Source organism: Eulemur rufifrons, chromosome 5 (genome assembly GCF_041146395.1).
Source record: "Eulemur rufifrons isolate Redbay chromosome 5, OSU_ERuf_1, whole genome shotgun sequence".
In the NCBI taxonomy this organism is placed as follows: domain Eukaryota; kingdom Metazoa; phylum Chordata; class Mammalia; order Primates; family Lemuridae; genus Eulemur; species Eulemur rufifrons.
The window spans coordinates 48,123,317-48,149,125 of NC_090987.1; the positions used below are offsets into that span (position 1 = coordinate 48,123,317).

General features: G+C 41.1%; 1 protein-coding gene across 1 annotated transcript in view; it reads right to left on the reverse strand.

Annotated features, from left to right (window-relative positions):
• LAMA1 (laminin subunit alpha 1) overlaps nt 1-25,809 on the reverse strand; it is a 127,999-nt gene that overhangs the window by 17,687 nt on the left and 84,503 nt on the right. The window contains exons 38-54 of the mRNA XM_069467850.1: nt 24,167-24,278; nt 23,384-23,546; nt 18,016-18,226; nt 17,711-17,827; nt 17,421-17,584; nt 15,335-15,470; nt 14,749-14,842; nt 13,041-13,157; nt 10,704-10,886; nt 10,226-10,380; nt 8,860-9,003; nt 7,938-8,071; nt 6,725-6,875; nt 5,907-6,031; nt 3,995-4,145; nt 3,125-3,269; nt 2,494-2,635 (exon numbers count right to left, since the gene is read on the reverse strand). Of these exons, the coding sequence (XP_069323951.1) occupies nt 2,494-2,635; nt 3,125-3,269; nt 3,995-4,145; nt 5,907-6,031; nt 6,725-6,875; nt 7,938-8,071; nt 8,860-9,003; nt 10,226-10,380; nt 10,704-10,886; nt 13,041-13,157; nt 14,749-14,842; nt 15,335-15,470; nt 17,421-17,584; nt 17,711-17,827; nt 18,016-18,226; nt 23,384-23,546; nt 24,167-24,278 (2,444 nt within the window). The remainder of the gene's footprint in view (nt 1-2,493; nt 2,636-3,124; nt 3,270-3,994; nt 4,146-5,906; nt 6,032-6,724; nt 6,876-7,937; nt 8,072-8,859; nt 9,004-10,225; nt 10,381-10,703; nt 10,887-13,040; nt 13,158-14,748; nt 14,843-15,334; nt 15,471-17,420; nt 17,585-17,710; nt 17,828-18,015; nt 18,227-23,383; nt 23,547-24,166; nt 24,279-25,809) is intronic.

Here is a 25,809-nt window from a genome sequence, read left to right on the forward strand (position 1 = left end):
AGAGAAGTCGCTGGCTGTTGTTCATATTGCATATTCATGAACTCTGCCCTAAAGGAAATAATTGCATCCGGTGAAGTCTGGGATTATCCCAAACCCTATTTCTTAGGCTCCACATCAATACCATATTTTTCTTGCCAAGTGTTTCCACATTCCTGGCTGGGGTCAGGCTGTAACGTGGTCAGGCTCTCATTTCCAAAATACAGAGACTACCGACCATCTCCAAACTGCACCCTCATTCATCAGTTAGTCACAGGAGAACCCTGCAGTAGCTTGGTTTCCTGTCACAGTCATGCTCATTGTTTTAGTCCATGTTGACTAATCAGCTGTGGACCATGAAGCAACTGCATGATTTGGGATCAATTTCAACCTTTCTAGATCTTAGTTTCTTCCAATGTAAATAAGGAGGCAGCCGAGATGGTACCCAAGTCCCTTCTACCAAAAAAATCTGTGATTTGGGCTTCTGTCCTTTGCTCCAGCAGCTACACTGTGTGCCATTTGGGCAAAGTACAGATGTGCTATGACACAGCCTGTCCCGCCATGCAGGGACTAGAGAACAATACCTGGGATGGTATTGTTCAGAGACAGCCTTCCAGTCCTGGCTCCGTCTTGGCAGGGAGGTAAGACTTAGCAAGTGACCAGCTCCCCTGAGGTTTCATTTTTGTTTTCATTTGTTTGTTTGTTTGAGACAGAGTCTTCCTCTGTCACCCTGGCTAGAGTGCAGTGCCATCATCATAGCTTATTGCAACCTCAGACTCCTGGGATCAAGCGATCCTCCTGCCTCAGCCTCCCAAGTAGCTGGAACTACAGGTGCGCACCACCATGACCAGCTAATTTTCCTATTTTTAGTAGAGACGGGGTCTCACTTTTGCTCAGGCTGGTCTCAAATTCATGAGCTCAAGCGATCCTCCCACCTCGGCCTCCCAGAGTGCTAGGATTACAGGCATGGGTCACCATGTCCAGCCTTCCCCTGAGGTTTAAATGTATTCATGTCTCAGAAGGCTGAGACTGGTTGCAACTGTGCTCCTTGGCACTTTCAGAGATTCCTGCAAAGAGAAGGGGGACAGTGGGGAAGTGGATCCCAGGCTGCTCATCTGTAGCCACCACATGGCTGCACCTCTGTGCCACGGATTACCCTTCTGTAAAGAACCTGGGCTAAAGACAGGGCACTGCTACAAATATACATTTGAAAACCACTGGGTTGGGTGACCCAGTTTGAACATTTGATGACCCTACGCCATGGGAGCTGTCTTGCCCTCACAGCTGGACTTACATAAATGACAAAAAAGTTTATGTAAATCATTAAAGTCACAAAGCCAAACTTGAATCAGTGTTACAACTTGAATCAGTCTCTCTCCTCCGCCATCTTTCATCAGGCTCTTGTGGCTGGTCTTTCAACTTTCACACACGTTATTCACTCTAACCACACAGAGGGGGAATCCACATACGTCTACAGAAAGCATGACTTTTTTTCCCCATGAAGAAATTCTACTTCTCTATGCTGGGCGCAGTGGCTCACAGAGATAATCCCAGCATTTTGGGAGGCTGAGGTGGGGAGGATCACTTGGGCCCAGGAGTTCAAGACCAGTCTGGACAATAGTGAGACCTTGTCTCTACAGAAAAAAAAAAAAAAAAAATTAGCTGGGCTGGTGGCACGCACCTGTCATTTCAGCTACTCAGGAGGCTGAGGCAGGAGGATTTCTTGGGCCCAAGAGTTTGAGGTTGCTGTGAGCTATGATGATGGCACTGCATCTAGCCCAGGCAACAGAGTGAGACCTTGTCAAAAAAAAAAAAAAAAAAAAAAAAACACCCACACACAAAGAGAGAGAGAGAGAGATTCTACTACTCTAAAATGTCCAGACACAGGGGAGTGGAGTATGGCAACAAGTGGGGTCCCCAAACATTGCACAGTAACAATTTTTATATGTTCTAAAGGCAATAAATATAAATGTATTAATGTTTCTGCAGAAAGTTTGCTTTACTTCCCAATTAATATGGTATAGAGTACTCTGAATCAAAGCAGATGTTACGGGTTGAATTGTGTCCCCTCAAAAGATGTTGCAGTTTTGACCCCCAACCATGCACCTGTGAATGTGACCTTATTTGGAAAAAGTGTCTTTGCAGAGGTAATCAAGTTAAGATGAGGCCATTAGGGTAGATCCTAATCCAATATCCAGGGTCCTTATCAAAAGGGAATATTTGGACACATAGTGACACCGGCACAGACGTGAAGCCACAGAGAGAACATCATCCACAAGCTGAGGAGCACCTGGAGCTACCAGGAGCTAGGAGCATGGAACCCCTTCTCGCCCACAGCCCTGGAAAGGAAGCAACCCAGACAACAGCTCGACTTCTGACTTGCAGCCTCTAGAACTAGGGGAGAATAAATTTCTGCTGTTTAAGCCACCCAGTTTGTGGTATTTTGTTACGGCAGCCCTAGAAAACTGATATAATTGGAAATTAGGGACATGGAAATGCTGCAGTTTAATCTCATACCTTACGACTCTTGACCTAGGTAATCCACCCACATAAATCGGGTCCTTATCCAGACGATTGAGGTCAGAAGACACTCCCGGAGTCTCGCCCTGCTTGGTTTCTTTATAACTGGTGTTATGTGCGTCAATAACTGCTAGGAGTCCTAAAAGGAGGTTGAAAGGAAGAGGTAAGAAAATGGAAATCACTTTCTACATTAAAGTAAAATGCACACTTCTGCCAACAAAGTTCATTTACAAAGACTTCTTTTAAATTCTGCAAATTTGACCAGCTAATGTTCTTGGCTATCAAAGGACAAGTGAAAATCCTCTCTACAAAAGTCAATAAATCCAGAAGACACATCAATATATGATAGCAGGATGTGTGTGGAAGAAAACAGAGTGGATTTGATTCTTGGTTGCAATTCAGCAGTTCATGTTAAGCAATGCCCTTGGAGACCACAGACAAATAGAAATGTACTATTCCTCCAGGAAAACGTGAATTTTGTTGCTTAATATTCCAAGGACATGACTTTCCATTAGAGTATCATTCAATAATACCTAGGAAAATAAAGTAGAATAAAGCTTGCTGCCTTTAGAAGATTTCTATTCCTGTGAGGGTGACCAACAGCAGGTGAGTCCACCTGTGCACCTACCTTGTTTCCGGTTTCGCTGGAAGGCGATTTTGTACCAGGTTCCGTTATTGTAACGTCTGTCTGTAATAAGAGCAAGGGGCCCTGACCCCAGGTCGACCATAACTTTCACTCTGCCATGGACCAGCTCGAGGGATAAAAAGTCTTTCTGTAAAGAAGAGAACACAGTTCCCATGGCTACATCTTTATCCCAGGTTTTCCTTTCCCTTCAAGTCAGGGAAGGCGGAAACCTTCTAAAATCAAACTCAGAAAACTGGATCTGGCCCTGTAGCCAGAGGTCTATGCTACGAAACTAAAAATGTCCATGAAGGCTTTCTGGATACTACACAAATAAAAATGAAGCTATTCATTGTTACCAAAATCTACAACTCAGTAAGAGAAAAGTGGAATCTCTTTGTATCTTTCTCATATAGACTGAAAAATGGGCCACTCTTAAAAAATAAAACTAGAAGACTGAGAGATAGAAATCATCAGCCTATGAGAGGAAAATGGGAACATAAAATTCCTGTGGATGGAATTCAAAGAAGGTCACTGTGGTTGCAGTAAACACAGAACAAAATATATTATTTGAGCTCAAAATTCAATAACAAATGTTTAATTGATGTCTATAATGACTGGAAGGAAGGCTAGTTTCTATGGTGCTCTTCTATATTTCCCAAAGATTCTACAATAAATTTGTATTAATATAATAAATAAATGATGTAAAATGGGGAAATTGTATGACATACATACCTATATATTAGTATTAATATATGTTCATAAAAATTACATGGCATACATATGTTAATTAGAAAATCCTCATTAACCAAAAAAACCTCCTAGCAATCAAAATGTGTGCATACAGTAGGCTCAGTGCCCCATAAAGACTCTTACTGTGCCGTTTGAAGCCAGGTAGAGTAGAAGCCCATTTGGTGAAAAGGTGCTGAAGAGCATTATTATCTGAGTCACAGTGGCCCGAAGTGTCTTCTCTACGACAGAGTAGCCACTCCCGTCGAAGTGGAAGGAGGCGTCTTCATTCTGGGAGCTGCAAAGCAGAAGAGATGAAATGCAATCTGTTTTCAAGAGGGTAAAGAGAACAAACAACACATTTACAGATTTCTCGTGGTAGAGCTATTATAATGTTTCCATAATCTGATAACAAGTAAATCATAATATTTAAAAATATGCTTTCCATGAGACTAAGCCCAGCTGCTTTGTAAAAAAGAAAGTTAATGTAGGCAGTGTTCATTCCATTGAGAAGGGATTTTTTTCACAGGAGGATAACTGCTTAAATATTTCTACTTACTTGTCAATTAGATTTGTTTGTTTGTTCTAATTTCCTTTCATGTAACTGTCCTTTCTTAATTCCAGTGCCTTGAGAATAATTTTTATATTGCCATTTATCACCCGCTGCTGGTTTTAACCAATACATCAGGTAAACTAGAGTTACATGAAAAACAAATACGTGCCCAGAGGATCATTGCAACAAAAAATTATTGGTATCCTCAAAACTCTGCAGGACGAGTTTAAAGACCTGTACCACATTTTGCGACGGATATAGGCTTACAACAGGGTTACACAGTAGGGCCAGGACAGTTTTCAGATAAGTGTGTTCCCTGGTCTTCTCCCCCACAAAAGGGGAAAAGGCTGAGTCGACTCACTATTCATTCACAGAGTAATTCATCTGGAACACATCAAAATTATGTTTCAAAACTACCGTTTTTAAGAGTAAAACATGGAGGTGGGTAAGACAAGAATGATTATTGTTTTCCTTTTCTGGAAAAAGAAACTAAACCTTTTTGGTGAAGAGGCTTATCACCCAAAGTCACGGAGAGACCTGGCCAGGAGCCTGAGAGACTCAGACGTCCAAACCCAGTAGTCTTTTCGGTCCCAAGCCTGTGACAACCGAGCTTCTGGCCATGACTTTGTAAGCAAGCTAAGGGAGGGGCAGGTAGCACATGGAAAGCAGAGACTACAGAATCCCAAGCTACAAGTCTGTGAGCAGGCAGCCCTGATAGCAACAAAACAAAACCTCACCACGAATTTCTAAATGTAACTTGAGTTGCTTTTAACTGATCTTGTGGAGCTTGCTATTAATTACAGATAGCTATCTGGATAGAGCAGCCCATTAAAAGAGAGAAATTATATCAGATGTTACATTTCTCTCATGGCAAGGGAAAATTTATTGTCTTAATTATTAAAATGCTACAAAGAAGGTCTTATGTACTTAAGGGGTTGTAGTTATTTCATTTTAAAACAATACGGCAGGTGTTGAGGTTGGTGAAATTAAGTTATTAAATGCTTTCTATTATATCAACATATGCAAAAAGATGTTAGTTGCTCTCCATTTCCAAATGAATTTTATTTCTAGAATGATAGAATTTGGTTAGGAATAGAAAAGTACTTATCTATAAAAATTGACTGTATACACACACACACAAATCTCATTCTCAGAGGTATTTTCAAAATAAAACTGTACAGTGATTTCCCCAAGATTTAATTGTGGCTGTTTCAGATAGGAGGCTGTTTGAGAAAATGTCTGAAGCTTTTAGAATTTATGATCCACAATCAAAGAAAACAGTACACACACAAAGCATGGGAGACCCAGCAAAAAGAACACTTCTTTTTAAAGGGTTAAAAATGATACCTGTGCTTCTATCAGTAAATAATCTATTTCATATCCTTTGCAATAAGGAGGCCAATATCACAAACTCTATCCATCCTTGATGTGCATGTAAGTTCTTTTGGCAGTCCTCAGATGTTAACAGAATGACACGCCACACGTTAAATTGTGGGGACATCTCACCTTCCAAAGCAGCCGTGACATTTGCCCTCTCTTTCAAGGTAGTTCCACAGGCCGATCGATTTTCCATTTAAGAAGGCTTCTCCCATGCAGCCTTTAAAATGAGTGACCTTCACAGCAGGAGATTTCTAATATAAGGAAACAAACATAACCCACATACAGTTGGCAAAGCGAAAAAAATTCTCTAAGTGCACAAAACTCCTTCCCAGGAGCTCAAATCTAACAGATCCAAATTTTGAAAGGACAACATTCAGAAAAATGGCCAGTTTGTAATCAGCGGATTTCCTTCCAGCTATGAAGTGGAATTCTAGAATGAGTGAGAACTAGACAGGATCTTAAAGATTATCACCGTGACTAGGGTCACCGGAGAAAAGCCTCCTTTGCATGTGAGGAAACAGAGACCCAGGGAATGAAAACATTAAACCAGGTCCAAGGAACTCAACTGTGTTTAATATAGGTGAGAGGATAACCTATAATAAAATAAATACAATGGGCTCTTTTGCTAAACACTAATTAGTGTTAGTCAACCACTAGAGTTAAAGGAACTTTACAAAAATCAATATAGAATATTGAATTTCCTGTTTTATCATTGGAAAAGAAACAGAAACAGCAAAATGAGCCACTGTCTTCTCCATGTACGCTACAGATCAAGCATTTATCCTGCAACTAGCCCTGCTCTGCAGGTTGAGCTGCCATGAAGCAAAACAATAGAAGTAGAAAAATCTCCATCTGCCTGGGATCTATTCAACAATTCAAACATACTGATTTTATAGATAGGTAAAGTCAGCCAGTCCTGTTCAGATTAACTTCCAGAATGTTACCTTGATTTGCCCTCCAAGTCCTCCAACGAACATGAGTGTTGAATTGTTTATATCCAGAACATTGGCTGTTCCAGGGGATTTACTTGTTTTTGTCAGTGGCTTTTGATTTGAGCTCATTTCCTTTACACTCAATGAACCGATATTTCCAAATCTAAGAGTCACAAAGAATTGTAAAAGGAACTTCCATAATTTCATGTCAGTGCACATATTTCCCCTGTGTTTCATCCACAGCCGCCATCTGCTCTCCCTGGGGCCCCTGCAACAGCGCCCCCTACTGGTCTCCCTGCTTCCAGGCTTATCCACCACACCCCCGATGACTCCCCCAAATCCTGCAGAGTGGTTCTTCCAAAACAGACATCTCATCATGTTACCTCACTGCTTAAAATAGCTCATATGAGTTGAACTGTATTTGAAGATAGTTTACTCCCTTCAATACCACTACACTTTGTAAATAATGAAGAAAAAAAATCCCAACAACACACCATATGATTACAGAAAAGTGAAAAGAAAAAGTATACTTAAAGATGCCGAAAAGTGGTTACCTCTGGAGAGAGACTTTAAAAGGGAGAATTTTTCTATGTGTCTGAATTTTAAGAAAATACATCCCCCACTTGTCTCCTATCTTCTGCCGGCCACACAGAATTTCTACCATGCTACATTTGACTCCTCTTTACTGGGGAATAAACATTTCACAAGCTCAGCTTCCTTACACTTGAACTTTCTAAAGGTAATATAAACTTTTAGACATTTTAGACATTCTAAAGGTAACCTAAACTTTTCATTTTTTTCTTCTTTTGATTATCGCTTTTGTAACAAAGTTTATTTTTTCTGTAATAAGAAAAAAAGCAAACCTTTATTTCTTTTCTAAAAATATTTTCAATTAATTTTTTATTATATATTGACAAATTATAGTTGAATATATTTGTGGGATACAAAATGATGTTATGATATTTGAACACAGATGGAAATGATTAACCATCAACGGGTGAATAAAGAAAATGTGGTTTATATACAAAATGGAATACTAGTCAGCCTGAAAAAAAAGAAATTCTGTCATTTGCAACAAGCCCTTATTCCTACAGTTGATCTAAACCAAGTGTTCTTTAATTTTAATCTGACTTTCCAGAAGTTTCAAAGCCTATTATATGATGTTACAAGCATGGAATTACTTATAAAAAAAAGTTCTAAAAAGAGAGAGGACTTTCTCTCGTACCTGGTTACGTGGATACTGTGCCATCTGTTGTCATCGATGGGGAAGTCTGGAAACTCCAACCGCGCTGACCCAGAGCCCAGGTCCCAGAGGAAGGCCACCCTCCCTCGCCGCATCTCCACTGCAAGGAAATCAGACTGGGGTGCGGGGCATGAGGGGGATGAGTTTACACACTGGACTGTCTGCACAACCACCAGGACACTTTAAAGATCAAGTTCTTACAGTGTTTTCTCTATTCTCAAAAAAAAAAAAAAAAAAAAAGCAAAAACCATAAAACTATTCTTTGTTGTGTTAAATGCTCCCCTCCTTGGAGCTGGGCACTGGGGACCATGAGTGCCTCTGTGCCTGGGCCTGGCATGGCCCAGCTCAAGGCCTCCCATAGGGTTCACCAGGAAAACTCACTGGGGGTCACCCGCAGTCTGCAGGGAGCATGGGGAAGGCATCGTGCTTGTGTGTCTGCCCAGTCTCAGAAGGCAAGAAACAGCTATGAAATACGCAGCAAGATAGGAGCCGTGAAATCCTACATCACGGACCTGCATGTGCTTCGTATCTTATCTCCTAAGAACACATTTCAGACACTACACGTGCTTGTTGGCAGGAAGAATCTGGGTGAAGCTTGGCAACGGTGACACTCAGTCACCTCAGGGGTCACGGGGGCCTCACACAAAGTCCTATCCCCATGGCTTGCAGTTAAGATGGCAGCGGGGAGCACTGTTCAGAAATGTCACTTTCCTTCTCACAGGCATTCAAATTTATAGTTTGTTTATTTTTAATCCTAATGCTACCGTTTTGGCAAATGTTAGTCCCTGTAGGAGAATTAGGTATTTCACCAAGGCCCTATTTTTTTTAACCATATAAGTATCAATTCAGAAAATCTATAAGTTCATAGAAGACTCATTGTTGCTTTCACAGGTCCACAACTTACGCTGGTGCTGCTACCCAGGTAGAAAAGAAGGTTGTCGGGTTCCCGCGTCTTAACGTTTAGTGTTACGGTGTTATAGTTAGTAGAAGAAATCTGAGGCTGGTAGGCCCGGATGCAATCTCTGTCTGCAGACACGGCAACTTTAATCTGCGGAAGGAAAAGGAAAGTGTCCCAATTATTCAGTGACACAGCAGCAGCTCAAAGGTGCTATTCCGTGATGACTTTCCACCGTGACGCAGGCTTCCTCTCTTGGTAACACACAATGCTTTGTGTTCCATGCAGTGAGAAATGAGATGGTGATGAGAGCGATTTTATTTGGTAAGTGTTTAAATATGGGAAAATCAGTCTTAGTTTTCAACAGGGCATTTCATATAGGAAACTGTCTTGCTCACAAGATTTAATTCTTTAAAGACAGGGATCTTATCATCTTGGAATCTTTTCACCTGAACAAAGAGGATATGTTTGACGATCATTTAACAAATAAATGAAGAGGTAATATATTTATTCACTCAGCATATATCTATAGAGCAATTATTGCACTTGCTACATATTTCTTTGATGAGTAATTATTTGCGTATATATCTCATGTTAACCTTAAAGCCTCTCGGTTTGTATTAGCCACAGACTCAGAGCTGTCCCTTGCACTGGCATTTATTTAGCTGCTGTAACCAAAGCAGAGGGAAGCCAGGGCTCGCAGAAACCTCCATTCCCTTTCTAACAGTGAGGACACTCGGGGGGTGGAAACAGAGCCCGGAAACACCTCTCCTTTAGAGCACAGCCAGCGCCGTGTGCCACGGGTCGTTATAAAACCTTTCCTCGAGTTTGAACTTCTCCAGGTGCCCAGTGGTTTATGCATCCAGTGACCTGGATTTGTGCAGCATTTGGGTGTAGACAGACTGTTTTCTCAAACTCCTTGAGGACGAGGCCCACATTGCACAAATATTCTGAAAAGTACTTGGATCCTTAAAACTAAGTCGGTAAAGAAGAAATACCACCATAGCAGCCGATGAAACTTAGAGGGGTGGTAACTCTGAGACTTAATGGGTCCTGCACCATCTAGGCTAATAGTATAAATCTAGGCTAGGACGATAAATTTCCATAAAGACATGGAGATCTCTTTGCTAACAACATTTTGAAATATGTTGAATAAAAGCAGAACTCAAAGAACATGAGGCTAATTATTGGCTTTAAATATACCGAGACAAGGCTATGAGGAAACTGGGATTGCTGGGGTCTGGTTCTGTCAAAGTCCTAGGAGGCCCAGTGTGACTGAGAGCCACATCTACAGGAATTCTGAGACCCGGGACGGCCACGAGCCGGGGCTAGGGGAGCACCGGGTGATACCGCAAGCCACAGGATCCCAACTCACGGAAGCCGCTTGTTTCCGGGCCTGGCTGATCAGCAGTTTAATTTCTGACAGGTTTCTGCTCAGGTTCTCTTCTAACACCTTCAAAGGCTTCAACCGATCAAATAAAAGGTTGGCTTGCGTTTCCACATCTTTAACTTTTCTTCCAGCTAACAGAGCTAACGAACACAGGAGGCGAAGAGCAGAAAGAAAGTTGGGGAGGGGAAAAAACAAGATAATTAACTGTTCATTACTAATGCACTGGATAAAACAGAATATCCTAAAAATCAAATCTGTGAAATTTTGGTAAATACATAAAAAGTGCACTGCACTGACAGCATGCATTAGCCAAGGCCCTTCTCTTTCTTTATACGTGCTAATCCAGACCTTTGCACATTTTTCTTTCTCAGCAATGTCATGAGCAAGGCGCATTGCGTGTTTGGCAAGCTCCACATCCACATGACGCAGACTTGCAAGACTGCACGGAAGGACACTGACGTACTGGTCACGGTGGAGTCACGCAGGAGCTCGTTTGTCTCCCGCAACGTGGCGTTGACCCTGGCCAGGCCGGTCGACGTGTTCAGCAGCTTCTGGCTCAGTCCCACGACGGCCCTCAGCGTGCTCGCTGCACTCTGATTTGCAGACGCAGCCAGCTCCTTCGTTCTGGCTCCTCTGTCTCCCACGCCTAAAATACATGTATATGCAAGCATGCACTCTGCAGATTACACACAGAGAAAAAATAAAGCTGCAACAAATGTAATTTTACACAAACATGTTACAGTAATTTTACTGACTACTGAACACAAACTGAGGCTTCTTGGTTTTTTTTTTTTTTTTTTTCCTTTTCGGCGGTGGTCAACAGCCTACAGCGCTGCTTCTTTTTAAAGGAAATATTAAGGCTGTATGTAATATGCTCTACTACTCCCTTGTAAAAAGAAAATAAAAACCTCCCAACTCCTTATGCAAAAGGAAAGGTAAAGGCCTCAGGCACCTGTGAACAACTGGCCCCGCAGATCATGCATTAAGGAAATGTCTCGCTGGACTCCCATGAGGAAGGTCATGCAAATTGTAACTTTAGGGTCACAGGCTGCCTACAGCTCCTAAAACTAAAGTCTGTTTGATTCCACGCTAATAGTGAATTACAAGTTTATCCGCAGAGGCAGCAGACCAGAGACAAGACAGGATCAGACATTCTTCCACCTACCCAGGGACATCTATCTAATTGATGCTTCCTTCACTCCCTTCTTCTCTTCTAACATTCTCCTATCTTAGGTAGAATGTACATTTTCCTGGGTCTCACAAGAATGTAACCATTCTGTCTCACGACAGCCCCACCCTGCCTTTTGTTTAATGCTCTACTCCCCTTTAAATACTGAAAATTCCAAATTTCACTTTGGAAAAATAGCCACAGGTCTGTCTGTGGTTTGTGTTTTTGTGTTTTTCCCAGGCGTGACCTCAACTTTGGCTGAATAAACCTCCATTGATTGGGATTTTTGCTTCAGTAACTCATTTTGGGTCAATACTCTTTTAGGGACAAATTAAATAATTTTTGAAAACAATTCCCTGCAATATGATTTCAATACATAATGAGATCACAAAAGTATGGCTAGTCACCCAGTGCTCAGCATCTTATATGTTAATAAGCTAAACTTCTTTATTTGGGTTCTTTTTATCACTCCCTTCTCACCATCATTAAACATTCTCCACATCATTTCATATCTGGATAAGAAAGATTTGGAGCTTAAAGTCTGCAGTCAAGAAGGAAGTGTCTTAGGCTGGACGAATAGGTATTTCACCGGCTGCTAGAAATAACAGCAGAACAAAGACTAAATAGCCACTCGAGGTAAACTGGAATTCAGTTATACTAGAAAATCTGGGTAAGGATTTTTTTAAAAGGCACTATTACTAATTTTTAAAGTGTTTAATCACAAATGGGCAAAACATTAACAGTAGAAGAAGCTGGATAAAGGGTACACAAGTGGCTTTTTTACTGTTCTTGCAACTTTTCTGTAAGTTTGAATTTACCTCCAAATAAAAAGTTATTTAAAAAGTTATTAAAAAAAAAAAAAAAACGAAAAGAAAAGGTAGCTTCCAGATGAGAAAATGTTCCATTGGTTGAAGGTAAGAAGCAAGCCTGGGGCAGCCACGCCCAGCTGCACCTGGAAACTGTCAGGCTTGCAGTGAAAACTCTGCAGGCAGGACCTTGGAGGAGGCGTCAGCACCTTGTAAAGCTTTCAAAAAATGCTTATAGAGAACAAAGGAGAAGTTTGAGGTGATATAAATAATGCACCACAGCACAATTCATTTGTATTACACTTAGAAAATTATCCAATCTAAAATTTTAATGAATACTGCCTTTTCAAACTATCAATATTAAAGTGATTGGGGGCCTGTTTTAGAGTGCTTTATTGCCTCATGAAGGAAGGTGACCAAGTCGGAATTCTTCCACCTACTGCATTTATAACGAACCTGGCATTTTCCCCAAAGGCAGGTAAAGACCAATGTAGCTTCCTTACCTACCAATCCCTTTGCATGCCCTTCTTTTATCTAAGCAATGTGTCGAGCTCATTTCAAAAGTAAGCAACTAAGATGGTTATACGTCTCTCTTTTTAAGAGTATAATTCCAATATCTCAATGTAAGTGTTCTCGGGTTATTTTTTAAAAAGCACCAGTTATCTTCACTTCCCATATTCATTTGCAAATAAAAACTTGATCAGTCTTGGTCTCATTTTCTAGCTGGGACTCTTGATTGAACTTGAGGTAGGACCTCCTCATGTTCCTGTCTGACGCTCTTACCAGAGAAGACATTAATTAAATCAAGAAACTCCTTTCTACTTACCTTCAGGGATTGCTCTAAGTATCAAGAGTGATTCATTGGTCTGCCTGGTAATTTTATCAGCACTCTCTTGAAATCTGTTTGCTGTAGTTCTCAATCTACTCAGTTCCAATGCAATACCTATTTAAAGAGGAGGGGGTGGAAATGTTCCCTTTTAGGTTAGCCTACGGAAAAGTTGCCTAGGCAACAGCTTTCTTTATCACTCCTGAACTATCTACAGAATCAATAGCATCCCACAGAGAATCCCAATATTAAAAGTTTTTCCAGCAACACTTTGCACCATCCATTATGGAAATTAAGAGTGTGTTTTTAGCTTGCTCGATCATTTTTTTTTTACTTTGCTTGCTGCTCTTTCTTACTAATATTTCTTCTTAAGTTTCATGTCCAATTTTGAGTTTGAAAATGAAGAACTGTGTTTAAGTCACTCAACGTTAATCAGACTCACTAGCTTCCCAGTCACACCTGAATCTTGGCCACCTTTGCCTTCTGGGCTGTGAAACTCCAAAGGTGGGCTCCTACCTGGGAGGCTCCTTCAGTGTCTTCCCCTTGCATCCCCGACCAATCCTCTGTCCCTTTCTGTTCCCTTCCAGCCACCCAACTGGGACTCAACTCAACCTCCTTCTCAAGTTTGATCAAAGCTTTCCCTTTTAAAATTTCTGTTTATAATACACAATCACATTTGGACTTTGAACACATGGTAAAAATATGAAATTTTAATTGCCAAAAAGTTCACAATTTCATGACTATGAAGTACCTGTAGTTGTGTAAACTGAAACCACAGTCTCCAGTTTTGAAAGCCCATCAACATTGATGCTAGAGTTTTTGTTTAATGTTTTATGATCAAGCATTATGCATTTTCTATACTGTGAGATGACAACATACATTCTTAATTGTGTCACTCACAGAGAAACAAACAAACAAAATATGTATATAGCTAAGCCCTTGGTTCAGACAGCTGTGGAAGGATCCAGTACTAGACTTGGAAGTAGCCTGAAAAAGGTATGATCTCTGTCTATGCCCCACTATTTCCTCCTACAGAAGTCTTGGTGTCTTTGATACATTAGCACATATTAAGGTGAAAAGCACACTATTTGTTATGAAAAATTGTATGCCTGTGTAGTTTCTCTTATACAACAGAGGCTGCTGCCATTTCGTATTATGCTTACTGGATAGATAGCTCTTACATACTCCAAGTCATTGCTTCTTGAAACTCTTGGGACAAACTAAACTGCATAGAGAGTTTTTGAAAAATTGATAAATCAATTATGATTTAATTCAATAATTATTAAATGAGAATCTACTATGAGTCTAACATGTTAGTCTTGTGAGAAAGGTAAAAGCGATTGGAAGCATATTAAATCCCTTCCAAAAACTGTGAAATAATGAGAAAGAAATGGTGCGCATATGAAATCAAACAGAACCCAACCAACACTAGGAAGAACAGTGAAAGTGCCAAGCCAAGGCCGTGAGTGGAGAATTTGGTCATTAGGAAGGCTTAAAGATAGAGGTGACTGCACAATAAAGGAATAGGTTTCACTGGAATAAAACTTGAAACTGTATGAAGTTCCTATGGTAGGAAATTGAAATGTTAATGTGACAGAGAAATGTGATGCTTCAGGTCACTCCAGGAAAGGAGGATGTTCTTAGAGGATGCTCAGAGATGTGCTCACATTCACTGTGCCCATCAGCATGGTCCAAGCCACAAACTGACCTTGATGCTTTCTGCTGAGGTTGTTGCCTTCTCTTAGAAATTTGGAACTGCGCTGAAGAGCCGCTTTGCCATTGGACGCGAGGGGTCCTGAGAACTGGAAAACAGAACGACTTAAACATGGGGCTGGAGGGCAGAGCTTGGTCCTGCTGGGGACAGAGGGAGCAACTCCATCAGAATAGCCTCTGGCCAAGTTCCCAACAAGAAGTCAGCTAGGGAAAAGGTAAGAACAACTTAAAATGGCCAGGGTGAAAGAACATCCAGACTTTTTTAAGTGTATAAAGAAGAAAACCAGCCGTTCAATAAAGATTTTCAGCACAGGTAAGGAAAAACAACATCTCAAGTAGATATCAAGTAGCATGATCACTTTTATTGTAAAAATACAACACTACTTCCTAGTATGTATAAAGAAGTATTTATGAACTTAAGAAATTAAAGCACATATCACACGATGACAGGAGCCATAAACATACGCCATCGGAGAAGGATGTTAATAAGCATAAATTTGAGCTGCTGAGTCTTTGCTGAAATACCTTATGGAAAAATCTCCCATGGTGCCCAGAAAAAGAAGCCCACGGGCATTGCTTACCAGGCTTACCTTAGTCACAATCCCGTGAGCATCTTTTGCCAGTTTCTCTGATTCTTCAATCAGGCTCTGGATGTTGGAATAGACGTGGGCTGCACTGGTCGCATTCAGGGACACATGTCTGACATTTTCAAGGCCACTATTGAATCAGCATGTTTAGAAATGTTAGGATAAACTAAATTAAACTTGAGGATTCACTCGTGAAAATTGTAAGCGCCCACCATTCTGCAAAGCCTCCTAGTTTCTTCCCCCTTAGACAAGTATCATTAGTGAAAAATAACAACATATGTGTTCCCCTTCAACTTCAAAAAATCTTTGAGAAGCAGTAGCCATATTGCCATAACACTCAGAATTGCTATTTAATCCATACAAAAGCAATTATTGCTTTTTTTTCCCTTAGACAACCATTGATCACTTTCCACTAGCTGCCCTCAACCTGATCTCTGTTCACACCCCCTGCATGTGGCGGGGTGCCACTGCATGCTTGCATTAGTTATAATGTCCCCTGCAACACACTTGGTAATTTCCAAAAAGCTTTCCTAAACATACATGAAGATGCTGAATCTTATCCCTCAAACAGCATATACCAAGAGATTTTGGAGGAGATCAGATAATACTTCAATCAGCTGAACTTCATTCTAACAGTGAGTGGTCAAATCACTTAGGAATTTGGCAACTGGTGATCGCACAGTTTCATCCAGCTCTCTCTGTCTTGAAAATGAAATCTGGCAATTGACACTGTTTGCTTCCTGAATAACTCACTTCATTTTCTTTCCAAGGTTATTGAAGTCAGGCGATTCCCAGACCAGATATTAGCAGTTATTGCTCGTTACTACTTGATTGGCAGAATGTGGGGATTTATAAATCAAGGATAATAATGTTATTTGACTTTGTGTATCATACCAAATTGCTTTTACTACTCTTATCCTAAGCAATAAAGATTTTGTTCTAGCTAAGTATGGAGTGAGAATATCTCTTTCTCTTTTAAGAAATGATGAAAGATGATGAAAAGAGAGAAGCTGAGTACCTAATGCCACTTTCTACTCCTGATTCCTATAGCACATGGAGGCAGCAGGACTCAGTTTAGCCCATAATTTACACACTGTTCTATCCTATATCATTTTTAATCACTCTTGTTGTGTGAGCTAACCTTTTACGCCAGCCTTTCTCAAATGGGGAGATCCTTACCTTTGCCCTTCCACAGAACACACTCATGCACAAAACACACGTTCCCATCATGTTCAGACTTTTTCCCCTCATAATTTATAGCAAATTCTAAGGAAATAAATGTACCAATTAACTGGCAGTTTTGTGTAAATCACTGATAAGACCTAAAACACTGGTTCCCATATTTGCGGCACATTAGAATCATGTGGGGATCTTTAAAAATATTACAAAGCTCAGGCCACATCCCAGACCAATTATGTCACAATCCTTGTGGGGACAGGAACAGGGATAAAGCCGTCAGTATTTTCTGAAGTTCCCCAGGTTATTCCAAAGTGCAGATGAGTTTGGAACCACTAGCCTAAAGTTGTGCTTCTTGCCTAAAGGCACTTTTAACAAGCTTAGTACATATTTAACAAATACCCAAAAAATATAAGTTAAAATTCTTGTATTACAATGGTAGACCTTCAGGCAGTAGAAAGTAATTGGGGGTGGTATCTTTCAGGAGTTGGAAAAGAGACTCTCAACACTTCTATAGGTAGAGTGTGGGGATCCTTCACCCGAATCATATATTCCAAAAAGACAAGATCTGTAAAGAAGTTCATAAACTCGTTCTGTCTCACCTGCAACCTAACACAGCCCTGAGCACTCAGTAGGTGCTTTACAAAGCCTCAATGGCTTGATATTGTAGCATGCTATTTGTTTTAATTCCTGTCCAGTTTGCATTTTTCCATCGTACACTTATGGCGATGGTAAACTATGTTAGCAGACATGAGGAAATCTGCCTTGCCATGTAAATAACACAGGAACACTCATTTCTACACAAAGGAAGAAGAGTGACTCATCACTGTGATCAAACAGCCCTCCTTATTTTCTCTGATCAATGGATGCAACCTCTCAAATTCCTGCAAGGGTGTGGTCTTACCTGTCCAGAACACCTGCTAGTCTTTGGAGCTCGGCTGCGTGGTCCTCTGCTCTGTAGACCAGGTCCAGTGCTCTCTTTTCGGACATGTGCATGACCAGGTCATCCACATGACGCCTGATTTTGGCAGTCCATAAAAGTAGCTCATCCTGGTGATGCTCTAACTGCTACATGGAGAAATTAATATTGTAAATATTTGTGTATCTATTTAATAACGGATATGTGTACATGCAGATGAGATGTGTGAAGAATCTTTGGAAGCTGTATTGCGGCTATGCTGAGTTGTAACTTACTGCAAGAGCATTTTGTGCAGCATTTACATGTGCAGTGGCAGCATCTAGCAATCCTCTTCCTTGGGTGATTAGCTCTGAGGTCAAGTTTTGATCTTCTTGAACACGCAGCTTTTTATCCTGCAGCAGAAATCACCATTTAAGGATGTTTCACAAGAGCAAGTCGACTTCTGAACTTTGGTGTCCAAGGCTACGTGCTAAAGTTAGTGCTCAGGGCTCACATTTTAAGAAGCTAGCAATGATGTTGTTTCCACTGGAGAACTTGGTTCCCAGCTCTAAGTGAGAAGGAGAGAGCAAGTCAGACTCACATGGAATTCTCTCAGGTTGGCGCTGACCATGAGGAGCAGGCGGTCACTTTCCTGGCTCTTTGCCTCGGCGTCCTTCACGAGCGCTTCCGCCGCCCTCAGGTCACTGTTGTGCTCTGCAAGGAGGCGGCTTGCGACTTCTTTTAACACCTCCAACTCTTCCTGTGGCTTCTGGTAATTCTTCTGAATTTGTGACAATAAATCTTCAGCAGCCCTGATAAACGTGAATGCTTCACTTAGTAAGCAAATGAACACCAAAACTCATATCTCTGACATGACAGTGGAAGGAATTTTTATATATTCATACCTAGTTTCTTCTTAAAATCATGATACCACATAACTGTTTAAGACTGGAAACAATTTTTCTAAGATAGCTACAGGCATGGCAGATTTATACTTTATCCTTAACAAATTATCTTTATTCACAAACTTCCTAACACATTCTAGCAATGGAATTGAAGGCAATCATCTCAGTGAATCCGGATTCAGAAAATTGGGCTACATTCTGTGCTAAGGATGGGAACTGCAATTTTTCATTAAAATATGGCAAGAAATTGATAGGAGGCTACTCAGTGATTTGCTGTGAATTTACCAGTTGATTTATATGATATAAAGGGTTTTCTACATCTAGTTAAGAAATAGATTTTATAAAGACTTTCAAGTTGAAATTGCTAAAAAGATATAATTTGTACCATTGATAAATGCAAGCTTTAGGAAATTGAAAGACTTTTTTCCTATTTCTTTATAAATATGCTATCTAATTGCTTATTTAAATCAAGTTTGAATTTATAGCTGCATAGATAGAATAATAAAATTTCACACTACAAATCCTTGCAGTGGTTGAATATAGTACATTAACTCTCTGTTTCAATTTGTCAGGAGAACTTCGAAAAATTCCATGGAAAATGCCTTATAAAACAACTGACCTTTCCCAGATATCAGATCACTGGGTTAAGACACATCTGGAAACGTTTTTCAAGGGTATTTTGGGGGTGTGGGGGGGCAAGGGCAATATATGTAACCTAAACTTTTGTACCCCCACAATATGCTGAAATAAGAATAAAAAATAAATGAATAAATAAAAAAAAAAGGAGCTAGGCCAAGGAGAACTATAAAGAGCCTTAAAGTTTTCGGAATGAGAGGGGAAAACTGTAAGGAAACAAAAACTCAGTATCTCAGCCATCAAGACGGCAGCGTATATGCATGGTCAGCCCAGTCCTTTTCTAGGAGATTAAAAACTCAGAAGACCAATGGTGATTGAAATCAGGAAAAAAATTGAATATCTTAGAAAAGAAATGACACTAAATATATACAGAATGGAGTTTTTTGGAACAACAGGTGGCTTCTCTGGAATATGCAGTGTTTGAAAGGACATTGGAGAAAACTATACATGAAGTTTAACAAAAGAATGAATGGATGCTAACTCAGCAGAACGGATTTTTATGATGAGGACTAGGGCATTGCTGAAGGAGTTAAAAGTATCTCTGGACAAGTTGTTTCCGTCCCTTTTGCCTGATATGTAGCAGATAATAAATAATAATTCAATCAATAAATGTAAGTTTCAGCTTGGCGCAGTGGCTCACGCCTGTAATCCTAGCACTCTGGGAGGCTGAGACGGGAGAATTACTGGAGGTAAGGAGTTCAAGACCAGCCTGAGCAAGAGCGAGACCCCGTCTCTACTAAAAAATAGAAAGAAATTGTCTGGACAGCTAAAAATATATAGAAAAAATTAGCCGGGCATGGTGGCGCATGCCTGTAGTCCCAGCTACTTGGGAGGCTGAGGCAGAAGGATTGCTGGATCCTAGGAGTTTGAGGTTGCTGTGAGCTAGGCTGACGCCATGGCACTCTAGCCTGGGCAACAGAGTGAGACTCTGTCTCAAAAAAAAAAAAAAAAATGTAAGTTTCATCTTAAAAAATACATGTATTTAATGCCCAAAGTTTATAAAAGAATAAACCTATATATTTTTAAAAATTCAAAAAAAGGTATATATTTTAACTCTGACATTATTAGAATAATATTAGGAGTTATTTAAACATACTTATGACTTCTAAATATTATAAAGATGTATTATGAAACAGGTAATATGAACTAAAACAGATACATGAAAAACACAAATAAACCCAATATATTTTGAATGTCTCACCATAAATCTATCATTCCTTATCATTAAATAAGATATCTCTCTGAGAAAGTTTAAAATAGAGGTCAAATTTTCATCTATGAAGTGACTTTACTATCTCAACTACAATCAGATGAAATGACATAGTCCTCAATGGCTCAAACAGGATTAACAAACAAAACCCTCAGAACTTTTTGTTGGATTCTTCCTGCAAAATTTATTCAATTAATAGAGTATAACAGTATTTCTCAAACTGTGTTTCTCCACAACACTGGCGTCCCATGAATTGTTAAGCAGATCCCACAAGCAAAGGCTCATGGTGAAGGAGAAATTCCGATACACGTCAGTGTCCTAAAAGCTCTGAGAAGACCTGCAGTAGAGAACTTGTCTTTCCTTAGTAGACACCATGTTCCCCAAACTAACCTGGTCATTGAACACATTTCTTTAATGAAATACCTTTATAGCTCTGGGGACATCAGAGCTATTGGAAAACACAGCTGCAAACGATAATCCGCAGTGTGCGCTAAAGAGTTACCGCAGCAGGCCCAGTTGGCTGTCCTTGCAGAAAGTCCTATTGAGGAGGCTGGCAGTGTTCCCACCTGTCCCTAACTGATAAGGGTGGCTTACCCCTTGAAGCATTATGTGCAAGCCATGTGGTTTATGCTGAACACCTGCCTTCTTTCTAGGGGTCTGGACTTTAGCCATGTGCTAGGCAGAGGGTGCCTACAAGACCAGCCTCCATAAAACCTGGAAAGGTGAATTTCTGATGGGCTTCCCTGGGAAGAAGCATCACACACGTGTTGCTGAATTTCACTCTGGGGAAAGACAGCGCTTTGGAGCCCCTTGCGGGAGAAGCCATCTCGGATTCTTCCAGACTCCTGCCGTGTTCTTTCGCCTGATCTCAACGTGCATCTTTACTAAACCTTAGCTGTAAGTACAATTATACGCTGAATCCTGGGAGCCCTAGGGAAACTGTGAATTCGGTGTCATCTTGGGGACCCTTGAGACAAGCATGAAAAGCAAGTGGTTCGTGTGCTAAATCTCATCACCCAACCACCAATGTTTCCAAGAATTATAATGAAAAAGCAGATAATTCCTCAAATAATCCTTGAAATTTGAAACAGTATCAATATAAGAATTATCAAAAAGTGGAGGACAGAGAAGACATTTTAAACTCTTAATTTTTTGTTTATAAAGGGTCTCCTAAGCAATAATTTTACTTACAAATTAAAGAGAGAGATCAGTAATCTTATTAATAACTTTATTCCAAATAGAACCATAAGAGCTGCAGTGACAGAGAAAGGGGTCTCGGTGGGCTTAGCTGGTGGTGGAGGGCCAGGGGCACGGCAGGGACAGGTGGGGAGGGGCTGGCCCTGCTTCCTGAATGCATATTCAGAAAACGAACGTTCCCCATTGCACCAGGAGCTCCTAGGGGGCAAAAAGGCTCTATCATTCCCCTTTGTATCTCCAGCTCCTAGCACACTGCCTGCCACCCCTACCTGGGGCCCAACCCATTTTGTTGAATGAATGAATGAACTGACAGAGGAAGAGTGTTATGGTGAGAGAGAACGGCCCCACGAAGTGACTCCCTGGGATCGCCAGGGCTAACCTGGGCATCTCCATCCTTAACAAGCCCTCCTCACTCCCCAGCTCAGATGGGCAGGGAGCTGAGGAAGGTTAAGGAGCAGAGCCGGGCCTGGGGGTGCTGCCTGCGGGATGGGCAGGGCCTGGGAAGATCTGCGTGGAGGTGTCTTACGGGAGCACAGACGCAGGTAACTGCCCATGCCTCCCGCCTGCGGGCAGCATTCCCTCCCCTCGCGCCTCGACACCTGTGCTAGACCGCGACTGCCCACCGTCTTGTAAGGACTGAGTCTAAATGGTACTTTCTTCTGTTCTGGGTTGGAAAATAACAGTTTAGAGTCAGACAAATTCAGGTTTGTGGTCAGGGTTCATATTGTCCTGGAGCTTTAACCCTGGGCAAGTGACTTATATTCTTGGACCTCAGTTTCCTCAACTGGAATCTCCCCTACCTGGAAAGACTGAGATGATTACAGGGCCCAGCGTGAGGAGCTAAGCGCTGGCACAGAGGAGGGTCCCACAGGTGGCAGCCTCCTCCCATCTCCTGGGACCTCGCCCTGCTCTGACCTCCCCCCTGTGGCATTTAGTTCATAGTTCTCTCGGAGACCTTTCCCTGCCCTAACTATTATTCTAAAACATAGATTCCCAGGCCTCTCTCCACACCCACCCAGCCGTGAGCTCCTTCTCTGCCTTTTCACCTAACAAAACAACAACAATGTCAAAAATTATACCCAACGACGATAAAAGATGTAAACCCAACCCTCTAGTGTGTTGCTGGTAGAAGTGCACATTGTTTTTAAAAATATTATAGAAAATAATTTGGAAGTGCATGTCAGGGGGCCTCAAAATGCAACTCTTTGACTAAATAATTCTACTTCTTTATGTCTACACTGGTAAGATAATAATCTGAAATACATAAAAAGAAGGAAATATATACAGTATAAATATACAAATATTTAAATATATAGAAATATAGAAAAATATTGCATAAGAAGTCCATCACAACATAATTTAAAATAGCAAAAAAAATTATGACTAGTTTAAATAGCTCCGTATAGAGAAGAGAGTTGTAACAAAGTACCCTGTAACTATGAACAGCAGTACTTAGGACATCCATCACAAGCTGGTGGAAAGACAGCTCGTGCTATTACATCAGGTAATAACTGTGTGAAAATACTGACAAAAAAGCCTGAAGGGAAAGTCCACGCCCCTTGTGACTGTGTAACAATTATTTGTGACCTCTGTGTCACCTCACATTGTGGCTTTCGGTGAGGGTTTGTGTAACAGAGCCCAGTTATTCTGGCATAATGTCGATCTGTCTTAGAGTTCATGGCATGCATAGACACTGACCATCTTTTCTTCTGTGAGAGTTTATTACCTTATACTCGACCTACAATACATACAGCGAGTGCCATGAGGCTCTGTTGTTGTGCTAGGTGGAAATTTTCCAGAGCCAAAGATCAGTTGTACTAACTGCATTGGTAGTACCTTTTCTGTATTTAGAGAGGTCTGTACCCATCTGATTTCCTTGACAACAGGGCCCCTTCTCCTCTCTCACGACAGCTCACCCCCAGCTGGCACTTTCTTTCCGTTATGCCTCCTTCTCCTTTGGAGACGGCATCCAAGTTTCTGTCCCTACTCGGTTGTGTTGTGAATGGTAGTTAGGAACTTACTTGAGTTCAAGGGTGACATTTTGGTGCAACTGCGTGAAATGCCTTTGCCGTATGATTTCGAGCAAAGATGTAATGTTCTGTTGCATATTCTGAAGAGTCGAATTGGGTAGCTGGAAATCTTCATCCAAGGTCTGATTTAAGGTTGTTGCCTTTTCAATAATTTCTATGGAGAAAATCATCAATCATTTAATAAATCTCTCAAAAGTGGACAGTACTGAATGAAAAACTTAGAACCTTCTTTGGTAAGCACTGTTCTGTTCACCTAAGCTGGGTTGGACCTCAGTGCCAGACCAAGCCACCCCGTGTATCCCAGCGTACTCCGGACATCACCTAACGAAAACACTCATGAACTTGGGCCTACTGGTTTATTCAATATAAGTCTTGCCAAGTACCCATACGCTCCCTAAGGGCAGGGTCCATCGTGTTTACCTGAGCATTTCCTTGTACCCGACACAGACATTTACATGTAGAAGTTCTCAGTAAATAATTACTGCATGAAGAAACCACCAATGCCTGATGCAACTTTTTATTACACATGATTTTTTCTAATAATTTTCTTACCTTTTGTCCTATAAAGTCTGATTTGCATAGGATTCTATACTTTTTAAGCCCTTACACTAGAACCCAAAAAGAAAAGCAAGAATATGTTTCTAGTAGCCTGAATACTGAAAATAGCATGCTAAAAGCCAGATTAGACCCACAGCTATCCACACATTTAATAAAGCCAACGTGACTCTCCTTGCTAGATCAACAGAGTCCCAAACCAGACGCTGCCGACACTACCTCTGATGCTCATCTGCAGCCTCTCGACGAACGCGGCCAGGTCTTCGCTGTCGCTGAGGATTCTCTCAGTCGCCCTATTCGCCTTCTCGCTACTTGTCAGCACTCTAGTGAGCTGGCAGCAAGTAAGGTCTCAGGTTAGTTTGACTTTAAATAACACGCAAGCTTTGCTACTCCGGTCGTTGCCTCTTCTAAGCAACAAAATATATTCCAGAACATGGAGTAAAGAGGTGCACTGTCACCTAAAGCAAGGTTCATATTTTGGGACTAGAAGTTATTGACTAAGTGGTTAATGAAATAATTTACAACCCACTCAGCATGAGAAAAGATGGTATATTTTTAAAAGCAGTGTATTTTTTCCAGAGTCTATACTGGAAAGACCCTCTACTCACTTTAGGACCCAAATATACAGAATTCGGAAAGTAAACTGTACTAATTTGCATGGCCTATGGGACTTCAGTCTCTAGGGATTAAGAACACAGAGGCAGGCAGACGGGGCTTTAGACCCGATTCTGCCAGGCCGTGGACCTAGATAGCACCAAGCGTTATCTATGACAATGGGGTAATAATGACACTTACCTCCTGGGCCATACTGAGAACTAAAGGAGATACCTGTAAAGCCAGCAGCCTGGAAGCTGGGCCTTAGCTGCCCTCTGCTGTTATTTTTAATAGGAATTTTATAATTTGTAAAAAGAAAAGTTATTTGTAATTTCCAAGAATGTAAAGTAACTGAGATTGGGTCTAAAAGTGTTTTTTAGTCAATACCAAAGAGAATCTTTTTTAACAAATAGAGAGAATTTACTTTAATGAGTTCATCACTTCCTACCAAGCGTTTGCTTGATGAGGTACTTATAGCCCACACTTAAACCCTTAGACACTTTCCAAAGCACCATTAATTCTAAATTAACAGGAGCCAAGCTAATACTTTTTAGGAGGCATGATTGTGCGTGTGTGTGTGTGTTGAGAGACAGACTAGATACACCTATGTACAGATACACTATTGCATTTTTTGTAGACACACACTTGCATATATATGTGCACACCCACAATTTATAAGTGAAAAAACAGTAAATTTGACAATAGGTCTCCCTCATCATCTGCAAACAAGGAGATTCTTTTTGGGTCACTAAAAACCATTCATCTGGCATAGGTGAAATAAAATAAACAACTCCCTGATGGCATCAAAACGAGCTCACCTGCCACTCGAAGTCCTAAAATCAGAACCACCCTGAAGCCTGAATGTTGCACAGAGACCAAAGCACAGGGTCTGTGCTCTGTTCACCCAGCCCGGGGGTCTTCAGTGAGCATTACTGGTGTGCAGTGGGGCCTCTGCGAGCACCACGTGCTCGGGATGCACTGAATTTAGGAGGAGGAGAAACCCCAGCAAACCTTTAACCCTGCCCCATCCCCACCCTTTGGTTCAGAAGAGAAAATGGAAGCCAAAAAGCAGAGTGACTGCCCAACTCTTTCCTCAGCAGAGGTGACAACAGAAATTAAGTCAGGAGCCTTCTCCCATGAAGCCACAGCAACTGGCAGAGTTAAAACCAATTTGATGATGAAACACCTGGAGCACAGCTCCTGGGAGGAAGAGGCTGCGGGATCTAATCAGAACCTTCCCGACACCCCCAAGGCAATTGCTCATGAGA